The sequence below is a fragment of the Mustela lutreola genome, chromosome 12 (genome assembly GCF_030435805.1).
Source record: "Mustela lutreola isolate mMusLut2 chromosome 12, mMusLut2.pri, whole genome shotgun sequence".
NCBI classification, from domain to species: Eukaryota; Metazoa; Chordata; class Mammalia; order Carnivora; family Mustelidae; genus Mustela; species Mustela lutreola.
Genome location: NC_081301.1, coordinates 50,967,446 through 50,983,236, shown reverse-complemented (window position 1 = coordinate 50,983,236; position 15,791 = coordinate 50,967,446). Strand labels below are relative to the sequence as shown.

At 41.1% G+C, this 15,791-nt stretch overlaps 1 protein-coding gene across 1 annotated transcript in view; it reads left to right on the top strand.

Annotated features, from left to right (window-relative positions):
- SH3GL2 (SH3 domain containing GRB2 like 2, endophilin A1) overlaps positions 1–15,791 on the top strand; it is a 219,491-nt gene that overhangs the window by 176,517 nt on the left and 27,183 nt on the right. The window contains exon 3 of the mRNA XM_059141999.1: positions 7,040–7,112. Coding sequence (XP_058997982.1) covers positions 7,040–7,112 — 73 coding nt within the window. The remainder of the gene's footprint in view (positions 1–7,039; positions 7,113–15,791) is intronic.

Below are 15,791 nucleotides of genomic sequence, written 5' to 3'. Positions count from 1 at the left end.
TGATCCAAAGGGGCACGTGCACCCGAATGTTTATAGCAGCAATGTCCACAATAGCCAAACTATGGAAAGAACCTAGATGTCCATCAACAGACGAATGGATCAAGAAGATGTAGTATATATACACAATGGAATACTATGCAGCCATCAAAAGAAATGAAATCTTGCCATTTGCAACAACATGGATGGAACTAGAGCGTATCATGCCTAGCGAAATAAGTCAAGCAGAGAAAGACAACTATCATATGATCTCCCTGATATGAGGAAGTGGTGATGCAACATGGGGGCTTAAGTGGGTAGAAGAAGAATCAATGAAACAAGATGGAATTGGGAGGGAGACAAACCATAAGTGACTCTTAATCTCACAAAACAAACTGAGGGTTGCTGGGGGGAGGGGGGTTGGGAGAAGGGGGTGGGATTATGGACATTGGGGAGGGTATGTGCTTTGGTGAGTGCTGTGAAGTGTGTAAACCTGGTGATTCACAGACCTGTACCCCTGGGGATAAAAATATATGTTTATAAGAAAAAAAAAAAGATATGCGTGCAAGATGTTGGGAAATAGTGGGAAGAATGCCATTCCTTATGAGAGTGAGGAAGAGTGGGTTATTTGCAGAGTGAGCTGTGGGGAAAATGCTGATAGGAGAATGTCCATGGTCATTATCTTCATACATTTAATTGGTCATTGGTTACATCTTTCTATCCAGCTCCAAGTGGTAAAAATAGAATTAATGAGTAGAAACTCTAGAGACAGAGAGTTAGACTCAGTGTAAGAAAGAGCTTTTGACTGTCAGAGCTGCTTTAAAAAAAAGCCATAGCTATAACTGAATTCCCTATCACTGCCCATGTTTAAACAGTGGCTAAAACCACAGTGTGACAGTGGTGTGAGACACACCAGTCATCATCTTTTTTGAGTTTTGTGGCAAATAATTTGTTACTAATAATATCACATTTTTAATAATACCACTTCATTGAATTCTGGTGGTTTATCTCAAGTAAAGGAGAAAGGTATAAAGTCCCAGCCAGCAGGCTCAGAGTACCACCTATCTGAGTGCACCTGTGGGTGTCTGGCATGCCCGTACATGTCTTCATGGATTAGGTAGTGAAACAAGGTAGGATTTACTGTACTAAGACCCTCAGTCACTGGCATAGACTTGTAAGATGGGTGAGAGCCCCAGACAAGATGAGCTTTAAAGATACCTTTCTACTGATCCTGAAATTCAGGGGATGTCAAGTTTCCTCTCAGTGATGTGTTTACAATACACTTCCATGCTAATATTCATTAAAGGTAATGCCTAAGAAGATTAACCAAAAAAAAAAAAAAAAAAAAAAAAAAAAAAAAAGAAGAAGAAAAAGAAATACACTGGGGAAATTTCAGCCTAATGCCTTGTTTATTTTTATTTTTATTTTTCAACACACTACTAATCAGGCTTTCTGAATACCAAATAACTGCTATACACAGAGCAATTTGGGAACAGGTACATTAATTCTTCCAAGTCAATAGGGAACTATTAAAACATCCTTATTGGGCCAGTGTATATCTTACTGCCAGACAAACTTTCCCAGGGAGCTGTTTCACTATGTCTCTGTGACTTGCTTAATTAGGTGTCTCATTCAGGGTTCACATCCACTTCAAGTGGATGTGTGTACATTTTTAATAGGTTCATTTTCTTCAGTTATGGAAAAATGAAGAATTTGAAAAGATTTTAGTGTTTCATAGGACACATTAACATTTTTTTTTATGAGACCACTCTGAGTTACCCCATGTCCAAGTGGATGTTTAATTCATCTATTTATTATTCACCACCAAACCCAAAAACTGTTCTCCATTTTCAGACACCTATTTTTTTCTTAAACTCTGCTACTACATCCCTGTGACAGGATCTGGGATGATGAGGTATATGCTGGTAGAAAGTCCTACCTTTAATCCTCTTGGGGCCCCACAAAGAATGCTGTGTACTTCATGTGTGTTGTCACCTAGGTTCAGGATGCAATGACTACTTTTCCACTCATGGAAAAGATAATATTCAGATGTCTCAGAACAAAAGCTCCATTCTAGCCATTCCAGTGCCCCTGGGTTCTCTTGTGTCTTATCTCTAGAGGCTGAAGCAACTGGTGAAATGACCAGCATCCACAGGTTCAGTGTGACACACATTGGTAAAAATAAAGCCATAGCAAGAGGTTGGCAGACTCTTTCCATAAGCATAGCGGGCTTTGAGGGTCAGAGGGCCTCTGCTGTAACTTCTCACTCCTGCTGAAGAGGAACAGCAACTACTGATGACCTGAAAGGAAGGAGCATCACTGTGTTCCAGTTCCAGAAGACACAGAAATTTGAATCTCCTATGATTACTATGTGCAATGAAATATGATTTTTAATTTGAAATTTTCCAACTATTTTTAAAATATAAAAACAACTAGTGGCCCAGATTTTGCCTAATGGCCCCAGTTCTTGAGGAAAAATGGTCTAGTGAGTAGACCGGGTTAAGAGGGCTACTTTTCTCTCTACTCAAAGTTCAGATCACAAGACTGGAGAGTGGAGGAAGAACCTGCTGACTCCAAAGTATGACAGTTGCTAAAATCCTGGTGTTGGGAAAACTGAAAAAAAGACAAGAAGGAGATTTGTCTATGCTTTTACCTTCAGAAAAACAAAACAAAACAAAAAACTTATATTGAATTTTTATGTCCTGAAAACATACCTATTTTTATATATATTTACAGTTTTGCCTCTAAACAGCCTTTGTCAGAGGCACCCTACACCTGTCTAGACAAGGCTAGTTACAGAAATGGTGTCTCAGCAGCTCACAGAAATGGGAGTTGGGATTTAGGATGCATCAAAATTTATTTTCAAGTAATGGGAAAATTTGGGAATTGAGGAAATCCATGAGCTGTATGTTCTAAGTTCAGAGCCTAACTGCTGTTCTTAAATGGGAATGAACTCTTGCAAGTTAGGATAAATTATTTAAGTGGAAATCTTTGTTCGTATTAATTATATCAGACCTATTAATAAGAGAATATGTGCTTGGACATTGCCAGTTTAAGTATATAAATAGCTTCCTGACAAGTACCTAATGAGGCACACTCAGGGTACTCATAGGATAATAGCCCTCAGCCTGTCCATGACTGACACAGTATAGTTTAGCAAGAAGACTCCCAGACATTATTACCAAGGATAGAGATGGAGAATCTGGTCAGCCTCCCGCCTGCAGCTGGCCCTTGGACTGTTGAGTTCCTTCAGTGGTCTTTCTTAGAAAACCTCTGACCCATGGCCTTTGAACTGCTTTTCTTCCCCTCATTGCCATAGTGGATGTGTGACACCAGACAGTTCATTTGCCTTCTCTAGGTTCGAACTTGCACATCCAAAACATGAAGGCTTTGGATTAGATTTAACACTGGGTGGTCTCTATTATGTTCTTTATCAAGTGCTATCTGTCGCTGTAAAATCAAGAGCAAGACTCCTGTGGATGAATTTGCTAATCGGCTGTTCCCTGTTTGAGGTACGTCTTGATAACACAATACACAAATGATTATATTGGATGAAGCTGTTCTCAGAAGTGGATTTCAAGCGAATTTTATTTAACACTCTGATCAAAAAGGTTTGGCTAGAGCTGGTTTTATGGTGATGTCTAGCTTAGGTAACTAAAAGTGTCAAAATTTGCTTCTTTGGACACAAAGTCTCTAAAGATCTAAGGGTGGTATGGGCTCCTTCCTGAAAGATTTCGGTCAGACCACAGGAGACACTGGATAGCTTTTATTCCTACTTCCCTTTGAAGATTGAATCCCACCTGGGAAATAGACTTCATGCTCTAATATTGGCATCTCTGTTGTCTCAGTGCCCTCCCTGAGACCACTGGCTTTAGCCAAACTAGTGGCTTGTATTAATAGAGTCCAAGTAATTGAGCTCTCTATTTAAGGAGTCCAGAAGGGAGAGGGGGTTACATGCCCCAAATGAGAACCATTTTTCATTTCTTCTTTGCTGACCCCTCTGTGGACCACTCCAAATACATGCTTGTAGAACCCAGCCTCTGTAGAGAAGTCCGTGTACCTGAGGGCATGTGGTCAAACAACTCAATGTGGGAGTCTCCCTTTTGTGGAGGCCCAAAATACCCAAAGTAGAATAGTCTTTGTGGATAAACTTTCCACAGATTTTGAGGACTTCAAGAAAAAATACCCCGAAGATGGGATGGGACGTGTTTTTGCCCTGGTCCTGTGTTGTTAGCCACTGCCAGATCCCCAGCCCAATCCGAAGATGTCCCAAAGAGCCTTGAAGCTCTAACTTGGACTCTGTCTTCATTTGGGAGGTGTTCTTTTTGCCCATCTTTCTATGAGGAGCTTATACTTTCAAGAAGTTATAGGGTAATAGTTAAGAACATGGACATTGGAGCCAGAATCAGGTGAGTTGCTTAACCTCTGTATATCTATTTTACAGGGTTTCTGATGATTAAATGAGTTCAGATATTTAAAGCCCATTAGAATGACTTTTGACAAACAGAAAACACTTTATGGTGGTGGTGGAAGTAAATATTACGGAGGGCTGGAGTGGGAGAAAGTTATAAATTAGTTAACAGCAGATGACTTTGGAATATCACAGGGCCAGTGGACAGTTAAGTTCCTCCTCTGGCTCCTTCTCTTAGAAACCTTGAGCTTTGGGATGGTTTATTCCCCTCACAGCCACACAGGACTGTTGGATACACATTTGACCTCCAGTTCCTTCATCCCTATCATATAGTCTTAAGGAGATCTACGTTTCCCTCCTGTCATGCATGTAACATGGACTTTCAGCATGTTTGTTGTGCAAACAACCTTTTATTCACTTCCATGACTTCCATGAGTGTGTAATGCATGGTTGGTATTCTGCTAATACTGCCAGTACCTCCACTTATGGCCTCACAAGTCCTGTACTGCACAACTCCAGGAACCCTTGTTCACTTCTGTACTAAACATGACTTGGTACATGCTCAAATCTAAGGCCTCCCACAAACTCAGGTCAACCAGAAGGACCTGATACAGGGTTCTTATGTAGGCTGGCACCTCTTGAATAGGAGTGCTTCTTAAGGTAATTTTATACCATGATGACCACACGAGAAAAGTGGTTTCTTCTGTTAATTGCAGTAAGAAGAAACTCCTTACACAAAAATATGACTGCCATGAAATGGGATATTGTTAAGTATTGAAAAACCAAACTGAACAATAAAATATGCTGTTGGAATTTGGTTTTGTTTCTAATTATGAAAGACACTTATCCCATTCATAAAAGGCTGATTTTGTATGTAGGTGCAGTACGTTTCTGAAAAATTTCTTAGAATTGAGGGAGGAGCCCTTGAACTCCAGTTAAAACAAAACAATGAAGCCCCCATGGACTTGAGAGCTAGAATTCTACCATCAGTGATTTCTTTTACTCACATCTATATCATATATCCCATCACATACCTTGGGTAGGAGGATGTACTTGTTTTTATTAGTTAGATACCCTGTCAAGTGGAGTGAGTGAGTGGGCCACACGTGGATATGGAAAGGATTTTACTAGAGAACATAGAGTGGGCTATTACAGACTCTCCATTAGGGAGGAGGGCCTGAAAGAGAGAGGGAATGTTGGCCTGCTGAACACAAATGCTGACCGTTCAAAATTTTGCAGAGATGGACTTGAGGATTGAGATTTTTACTTGGAATTAACCAAAAGTTTAAAGATTGATTAGAAGTGTTTGTTTAAGGGGCGCCTGGGTGGCTCAGTGGGTTAAAGCCTCTGCCTTCGGCTCAGGTCATGATCTCGGGGTCCTGGGATCGAGCCCCGCATCGAGCCCTGCATCGAGCTCTCTGCTCAGTGGGGAGCCTGCTTCCTCCTCTCTCTCTGCCTGCCCCTCTGCCTACTTGTGATCTCTGTCTGTCAAAAAAATAAATAAAATCTTAAAAAAGAGAGAAGCATTTGCTTAAGAATTTTATATACTTAGGATATTCTGAGAAGTTAAAACTGTCCATCCATAAACAGAGTTGATGTTGCATATTTCTTTTTTTCTGTCCCTGAAACCTGCCACCATGCCTGGCCCACTGCAGACAACCCATAAATGCCTCTGGGGCAAAATATGATTCATGATCTCCACGTTCTTTTTTCTTTTTCTTTCTCTTTTAAATTTCTACTTGTGTTTATTTTATGCTAAATGTATTCATGGGCCATATGTTTTTATTCCTTTGGTTTTTACTTTTTTTTTTTCCTTTGGTGTGTGTGTATGCACACATGTGTACATGCAGCCTCCTCTCCTGGTTTGGCAGCAGTTCTTTTCAGCAAGAATCATCTCAGGGAAGCAGAGTGAGCTTATGTAGGGCTTAATCTATGAGCTCTTTAAACTTGGGATTCACCTTAGGGGTCTTGCTCACATGGACGTGCTTAATGACTAGAGAATCTACATCGAGAACCTTGAGTTCAGTGTTACTCCTGCATTTTTAAACACGTACAGTGAAAATTCAGTATCTTATTGGGCTTGGGACCTGTGTCCGGCCCTACTGTTTGGCCTGGGCACATCTGCCATCTCCAGTATCATATCTCCCATCTGGTAACAATGGGATAGCACATATTAATTCTATAAAGTGACATAATTTTGGTGGCTTTGGGGTGTGTGTACCTTCTATGGCTTGGACGGTTTCCAGGGTATTCTTAAAGTGAACATGGAGATTTGAACCTCTTGATTTGCACGATTGTATGTGTGTGTGGGGGGGGGGGGGGTTGGGTGAAGTTTAAATGAGCCACTTTCAGAGACCACCTCAGGCCCATAGGGCAAGAGGAAGCTATCTCCCCCTTATTTTGCCTGAAGATAGTAAAGTAGATTTTGAAACAGATTTTAGGAAATTCCTGGTTCCTCTTTCAGTAACTAGGGTTTCCACCCTTGATGGAGCCTAGCTGAATGTGAAGCGACTCTTCCTTCCTGAGCCTCTCCAGCTCCTCCCTGCCCCCACCCCCTGCTCTGTTTTAGCACCTGTGGTTGTTATTCAAGCAAAACGTGGGTGCTACAGCTAATAGTTCTTGTCACTTAGAACATCTCTTTTTTCATTTCAGAAGGTGGATGTCACCAGCAGGGCTGTGATGGAAATAATGACCAAAACAATTGAATACCTTCAACCCAATCCAGGTAAGGGATTGCTTTATGCTTTCAGGATGTCCCTCCAGGTAACTTGTAGTTTCTCTTCGATCGACATTTAGGTTTGGTGTGCTTCTCCTTCCTCAGCCCTCCTTTCTGGAGCTTCAGTGACTTTCCTGTATAGCACCTTTGGTGGTAGGTTTCAGGGACAGAAAAGGACAGAAAATGAGGGAGAACCTCTTAAGGCTAACATCGAAGTAACTGGAGCATTCTGGGATATTTTGTCTGACCCTAGTGTATTTAACAAATAGCATAGAATGGACATCTTGGATGGCACACCATGTCAGGGTAGCTGCAAGCTGTTAGCCATCAAACTTAAATTTTCAAGGGATGGTAAGAAAAAATTGGGATATTTTAAGATAAGATCTAGTAATTTCCAGAAGGCGTGAAAGAGTAGGAAGTTCTTGTGAAATACAGAGGGTTTCTGTCATACAGCATCACTAGAGATTTTGGAGAGTTGTTCTTAATTCCAATGCCTCTCTGAGTATATGGCTGGTTAACATTTGTTCCTGCTAACTTGCTATGCTCCCAGAGAGGGAAGTTGTAATAGAGATAATGGATCTACCCCTTGAAAGGAGAACCAGGCAGAACTGAGCAGTGTCTGTAGACACAAGGTATAACAAAGCAGAATGGTCTATGTCATCGATCTTCCCACTACTCTTCCTGACATCAGTTCCTAACGCAGAGTATAGAAAGGATGGAGAAAGCCTTGAGGCAAGGCTGAATGTATTTACGTGAGAAGTATGAGTATTTAGAAAACTGCTCACTTTTAGAACTAGGTTCTTTTGGAGTTTCAGGTTAGGAGTCTAGTGTCTTTGGTGTTTCTGGGGAGGGTGGTCTAGACACTGTGTCACCCCCAGTGTGTTTGGACACAGAGCACGAGTGGCAAGAGATGAGAAAAGAAGGTTGGGGTAAGAGGAACGAGTGAAATCGGAAGTATTGACTAGTTCTCTACTGCCTCCTGCTGCTGGCCGAGCTCTCAACCAACATTTATTTACCTGTGAGAGCACAGCTGCTGTTTCGAAGATGAACAAACTTTATAGGAATAACATTCTTGATTTTTATTCTTTTTAAAATACATAAGAGATGGTATTACGTAAGGAAGAAAATACAGAAGTAAGTATAGTAAGGTATAGGTATTAGGAATGTAGCCTGATTGTGAACCAAATGACTAGCAGATTAGACAAAGAATACAAAAATGAAGTTCCTAAATTTTATCAGAGCCACATTCATGACCTTTATATTCATTCCACAGACATGCAAGGATCTCTTATGTGGTCATTTGTTTCTTAGTATTCCTATCACAACTGCGATAGGTCAGGTTCTGAAGAGAGATGCTCACCCTGTCTCACCATAAGAAATCATTGAATAAGGGCAAAAAATTTGTATTTTCATTTTTGCATAGAATTCTGAAGTGCTCTCTGATCTCCTGGGATTTATATATGTATTGTGCTCGTAACTCATTGTTGTAGGGTGAAGATAATTATGGAGTAAGGAGGGAAAATAGACTATTTATTGAGCACTAATGCATTTTTAGGGTGGTGCTAATTATATACACCGTCTCAACTCTGAAAATAACCATTTTTTGTGATTGGAAAAATAATGCATAGTTGAACAATTCATAATTATGGAAAAGCGACTAAAAATCCATCATAAAACACATCCTTAGTGGAAACCATCAGTGTTCTTGAGTATAATGGAACTCTGTTGTAGATAGCTACAGTATGTTGAATGGTATGCCCCCTCAAAATTCAGGCCACCCAGAATCTCAGAATATGGCCCTATTTAGAAATAGAGTCTTTACAGATGCAAATAGTTAGTGATCTTGAGACGAACTCATTCTGGAGTTAGTGTGGGCCCTAAAGCAATGATTGGTATCTTTGTAAGAAAGGAAGACACAGAGACATAGGGAAGAAAACCATGTGAAGTGGAGGCTGAGATGAGAGTGATGTGGCCACAAACCAAGGAATTCCAAGAGCCACCAGAAGCTGGAAGAGACAAGGAAAGGATTCTCCCAGACAGCCTCTGTGAAGAACCAACCCTGCAGACACCTTGATACCAAGCTTCTGGCTTCTTGAACTGTAAGAGAGTAAATTTCCTGTTGCATTAACTCACACAGTTTGTGGCAATTTGTTGTGGGAGCCCTAGAAAACTAACACAGTGGGCTAACCTTATTTTCTGTAGGAAGAAACAGGTCTGAAAATTTAAGAAACATTCCCAAAGTCACACATCTTGGAGGGGATGAGGTCAGAATTAGAACCCAAGTTAGAGAGGGTACAACAGAAATTCAGAAAGGAAACAAATTATGGGATTGAGACTTAATTTTATTTTAATAAAAAAGATTACAGAAGGAGGTCATGGGAGAGATAAGAATCTTCAGAAATGACATTTTAAATAAAATGTTTAATGTGCTTACTAGCTGCCAACATGTTTTGTTTTATGGCTGTTTAAAAATTGAATGGACATTTGTCACCAAGAAGAACAATTAAGGCCACCACCATGCAATCCCAGTTTCATTTCAGAAAAGCGGTTATATATAGGCAGGCCACATATGTGTACAAGTTAGGTCCAGAACAAAACAAAACTTTGTAGGCTTATTCTATGGAATTCGGACGATCCGTATCTAATTGGTCTATGATGGAGATGATTTAGTCCCTCCATCAGTTTCTCATGCTGAGAGCAGATACTTCACTATAGCACTTCTGCAAAGCGGCTTGTTAAGTACACTTGTTCACTATCCAAGTGTCCTTGACAAGGGTATGCAGGATTCTAGCAAACACTCAGAGATCCCCGGCCTTTGGGTACAGAAAAGCAGAAAGAATATTCTCAAACTCATACTTTGAGTCTCTCAGTGACCCCAGGAACTGTGTCAACCAACATGTTTCCCTAGACACTGGTCCTGAATGAGTGAGATCTAGCTTGGGTCAGGACAGAGCCTAATGCCAACCAACAGATTTACATGGAGAGGCTGATAGGTTCAGAGGAAATTCATGCTTTGAAGGTACTTTGAGAATGAATATCTTGCATTAATTTAGTATTCTGGGATGTGTTCTGGCTTTCAGATCTTGTGGCTTTCATATCTTTTATATTCTTAAAACCCAGTTCCTATTGAAGTGATGACCAAAGAGAGTTTGATTAATTTTCATGCATCTGCAGATATGCTCTACACTGTGTAGGCTCCTTATCCACTCTGGCCTGCTTCCAGAGTGAGCTTTTTAAAAGGAAAATCTGATTAAATCATTATCTTGCATAAAACCTTTCAATGGCTTTTCATTGCTTTTATGATCAGGTTTTAAATCTTCAACATGGCTGAAAGGACCCTCCTCGCGGGGTTGGTTTGCCCTTTCCCCTCTACCTTGGCAGGCACTTAGTACCCTCTGGTGCAGCATAAAGGTCATTCAAAAGCCTTCCTTGACCCCTGACTAGTGATGTTCCCCTGTCAAGATTCCTGTCACGATTCCAGCTGCCTTTCCCTGGTGGCACACGCCACACTTACTGTAAATGTGTGTGATGTGTGTGCTTTTGTTTGTCTTCCTCTTGTTGACTCTTCCAGTGTCTAGGGAAACATGTTGGTTGACACAGTTCCTGGGGTCACTGAGAGACTCAAAGTATGAGTTTGAGAATATTCTTTCTGCTTTTCTGTACCCAAAGGCCGGGGATCTCTGAGTGTTTGCTAGAATTCTGTAAGGAGAGAACTGTGCCTGCCTTATGCCCATGCCCAGTCTGCAGGTCAGGTCAAGGCAACTGGTGGCATTCGGGTATTTGAACAAATGAGTTATGAAACACCATTGACAGTCATTGGCTAAAGTGACAAAACTGCCATAATATAAAGAGGAAAAGGAGAGGGGCACCTGGGTGGCTCAGTGGGTTAAAGCCTCTGCCTTCAGTTCAGGTCATGATCCCAGGATCCTGGGTTCAAGCCCCACATCCGGCTCTCTGCTCAGCGAGAAGCCTGCTTCCCTTCCTCTCTCTCTGCCTGCCTCTCTGCCTACTTGTGATCTCTGTCTGTCAAATAAATAAATAAAAATCTTAAAGAAAAAAAAGAGGAAAAGGAGAAATTCTTGTTTTTCCCTAAACCATCAGTTCTACCCATATAACTAACATTTATCAAATGCATTTATTTTTATGCAAAGACCAACTTTAGATGTTTTAGGGATAAAAACAGGACCAAGATTGGGCTTCAGACCTCTGGTACTTCACAGCTGAGTAGCACAAGATATATACACACTGAGGAGACCTGGAGGGCTTCACAGCGAATTCCTCCTGGAAATTCCAGTTCACTAATGAAGTGAGCAAGGATAAAGGGGGTCACAGGTTTACAGGTGTGTGCTGTGAAGCAGGGCTTTCAAGAATATAGACCAGAGAGCTGCAAAGTCTTCTACCATGGATTGTGAAATATTCTGAATGGAACAGCATAAACCAGTACAAATTTGCAACCTACTGAGAAATAATTCAGACATGAAAAGTACTGTACCGATTGGCAGTCCTTGTATTCTTATGGCATAAAAACAAAGACCATTCCAAAATATACAAGTCAGTTTTCTTATACAAGTAGTCTGATGCCTTATGGAGAAAAAAGTACTAAATCAACAATGTTGAATAGAAATAAGTTGCAAGCTGCATGTATAATTCTGAATTTTCTAGTAGCCACATTAAAGAGTAAAAGGAAAGGGAAAAATAATTTTAATAATGTGTTTTTAACCCAGTATATCCAGAATTTAACCAATATTAAAATATTGAGAAATTTTACTTTCTTTTTTATTCTTGTGCTATGTTTTGAAATTCATTGTGTTATTTCACACTTACAGCACAACTCAGTTTGGACTAGCCGCACTTCAAATGATTGATAGCCTCATGTGGCTGGTGGTTCCCATAATGGGCAGCTCAGGATAATTTGCCATTCAAGCTATCTATTATATTTTGATACATGTTTGATGTTTAGCTCTTTGGCTTATGTATATTGATGGTGGTTTGTTTGTTTGTTTATTTGTTTTTTCAGTAGAAAAATGAACCCTTGGGGCGCCTGGGTGGCTCAGTGGGTTAAGCCGCTGCCTTCGGCTCAGGTCATAATCTCAGGGTCCTGGGATGGAGTCCTGCATCGGGCTCTCTGCTCAGCAGGGAGCCTGCTTCCTCCTCTTTCTCTCTGCCTACATGTAATCTCTCTCTGTCAAATAAATAAATAAAATCTTTAAAAAAAAAAAAAAGAAAAATGAACCCTTGATTTTAGACTTAGGATATCTTTTTTTTTTTTTTTTAACCTTCTGCAAATCTATTGCATGGCATTTTGCTAGAGATCTTCCCCTGAAATAGAATGATGGACATGACCAGATTGGGCTCTGTTTCCTTCCCAGTCTTAGCTTAGTGATTGTGACAGAGGTTTTCTCAGTTTGCAGTGAACAGTTGTTCTGACCCTGAGAAGTTGCATAAGCCTATGCAAATCTCCAAGATGTGTAGATAAAAGCAGTTTGGACATAAGAAGTTACTGTGCGTGGTCAAGGTTTAGTTTTGTACAGAAGTGCTCTTTCCTTGAAAGCCCACATGAGTTAGTGTTCTCCAACATGCCTCAGACTGGGGTATTAAATGGGGATCATTTTGTGTCTATTCATAATTTTTTAATAATAGTTTTAAATCTCATTTGTGAAATGTTGCCTGTGGAAGTAAAAGCTGTATTAATTTTGAAATATCTCATTAGTCCCTGAAAAAGATACTACATCAAAATTGCTATACTTCTTTCCCACCAGCTCCTTTCAGAGATGAAAATGTACTGATTATAGGACATTTGGTGACAGTGGGACTGAAATCAATACATGTATTATTTGGCATTTGTGTATGCAAATCTTTGGCTCCACAACATCCTGAAATTGCTATGTTTCCTGAAAGGCAGGTCCTCAGCTGTATTCATCTTGTTTTTCAGGGCTCTTAGCATTGTGCCTGCTTCATTGTTTGCCTTCAGTAGGTCTTCTGATTAGATGCATGAATGAAAGTATTTATTTTTCTCTTAAAGAATAGGGGATATGTTTGGAGTCTGGTAGCCAGAAGTTTTACTTTTCTAAATCCTGACACTGAAGAGTAAGGAAAATGCATAAGGACAGATAACAAAAGTAATTGTGAGGAAAATGTTGCTGCACTTGAAAGGAATCGGGTTTTTTAGGGATGAAAGAGGAAAATAAGGCAGGTGGTATGTAGTGTCGTCTCTACATTATACTGAACAGGCTGCAGGGTTTTCCTGTTGTCACTGCATCTTTGGGAAAAATACTGAAAATGATTAGTTTCCTAGTCTATTTGAGGTCCCTTAAATGATCCGGTTTTAAGTCAGTGGGCACTGGTAGATTACTGATCCTCATTTCTGTGTCTCTAAAGACTGGTAAGCCAGACCTTATAAAATGTACTTAATCATAACAGATATCAGACAATTAACATGTGCATATATGCAGAAAATTAAGCTAATGGAGTCTCACACTAATAGCCTTGAGTCACTGACCCCCTACCTGCGTGTGGTGGTCCAGCTCTCAGTCCCTCCAAGTCCCTTCCCCTCCCTTGCACCCCTGCAGGCTTCCTGGCCTTGTAGTCTCTCTGCGGCTTCACGCTCTTTCCTGCAGCGGGACTTGGCACTTGGTTGTTCTCATCTCCTGGAATGCCCACCTGCCCCTTACTTGACATCTATCCTATTACTCATCTTCCCTGCTTTGTCTTAAATATCACCTCCCCCGAGAGCCATTCCCTGAGTCTCCTCTGAAGCAGCTCCACTCCACTGTTGCATTCTCGTGAGGCCCACACATGAGTCCCCTTCACAGATCTCTCCACTGCTTCCCGTTTAGAATAGCATTGAAAGTTATTATTGGGATAACGGGGTCGACAGTCTGACGTCATCTCCCACATTCCTGCCCGTCTCCCTCGGCTCCCTGGGCACCAGCGTCGCCAGCCTCCCCGCTGTTCCTCAGACACACAGCTCCCCCACTCATCCGGACGGTCCAGCCCTGCCGGCATCACCTGCCCCCACATCTTCTCAATGTCCTCCCTCAGGTCTCTGCTCCAGTGTTGTCATATTTGGGTGGCTCCCCTGACCATCTTGTTTAAAACATCATTGCTCCTCATTCTTTAAACACTTCCTGAATTATTTTTCTTCATGGCATTTATCACTGCTTAGACTTTTATTGGATGTTTGCTAGTTAAGATATGACTGTAATGCCCGTGGCCCAAGTGCAGTGTTGTTGTTCATACACTGCAGTCAGAGAGTCCCGTTCCTATCTTTTCTTGCATTTCTCACAGTATGTACTTTCACATGTTGCTTTTCTGTGTTCAGTATCCTGCCTTCCTCCCTTCCTGCTCCCCTGCTTTACATTCTCCACAGAGCAGCTAGGTCATTCCATTAAAGGTGTGACTCCTATGTCGTCATTATTCTGCTTATTATTCTCCGGTGGCTTCTCACGGAACTGAGGGCACACTTACTGGCTGCGAGTCCCTCCGTGATTGGGCGCTTGCCCTGCCGCTTAGCGTCTGCTGCTCTCCATCCACGCTCACCAACTTCTTCTAACCCTCGCCATGCTCAGCTTGTTCCTGCCTCAGGCTTTTTGCACGTGAAGTTTCTCTGCCTGGGACTCTTCTCCTGGCTCCCTTGTGGCTGCACCTTCCTCTCATGCCATCTCTCTGTGTGGTCCTGCCCTGGACGCTCTGTCTGAAGTAGCTTCTTCTCACTCCTCTTATATCCCTTCTATTCTATCACTGTTTGAAATTATTCTGTATTTTATCATTTTTAAAATTAAATCTTTTTTTTAAAGATTTTATTTATTTATTTGAGAGAGAGAAAAGAATGAAAGAGAGAGAGGTAAGCGAGAGAAGCAGATTCCCTGCTGAGCAGGGAGCCTGGTGTGGGACTTGATCCTGGGACAGCAGGATCGTGACCTGAGCCAAAGGTAGTTGCTTAACCAGCTGAGCCATCCAGGTGCCCCTCTGTATTTTATCTTTTTAAAAATCATCTGCTAATCACCCACATTCTCCATCTAGAATATAATCTCCAGCAGGGTAGGGACCCTGTCCTGTTTACTATCTCTAATATAAAAATAGTGCCCTCAGTATTAAATCGGTGCTATTTATCCCTCCCACTGTCATAAACTCATCAGAGACCAGACTGTATTTGTTTTGCTCATTTGTGTATACCCAGCACCTAGCACAGTGGTACTTAGTAACTGTTTAATTTGCTGAATGAATGAATCAAATCATGTTAAGCATATTTAAGCTCCATCTATAGGAGTAGCTGACCTCCCAGGTAGACTTGAACATGTCAGGATCAGAGCTGTTACACTGTCTATGTTGTATCTACTTGGTGTCATGTACAATTAATACATTTCACAGTTGCTTTGGGAAAAGTATGGCAGTATATAATCTCATGGTTAAGCCCATTGGGCTGGAGCTATTGACAGGACATCCATATTTACACACACAGATAACTCTTCCCATTTTCACATTTCTGAAAACTGAAGTTTCAGAAGATATTAAGTAATTTTTGTTGTCATGCAACAAAAGAATCAGAATTCATGTTCAGATACGACTATCTCCATAGTCCATTTTTTTTTTCACTGTCATATTCTACAAAATGTGGAGATACCTTTAGTCTTGGGGTATGTGGTGAATTCAGTCTAGAGTGACCTCTAATGATCCATGCCCTTGCCC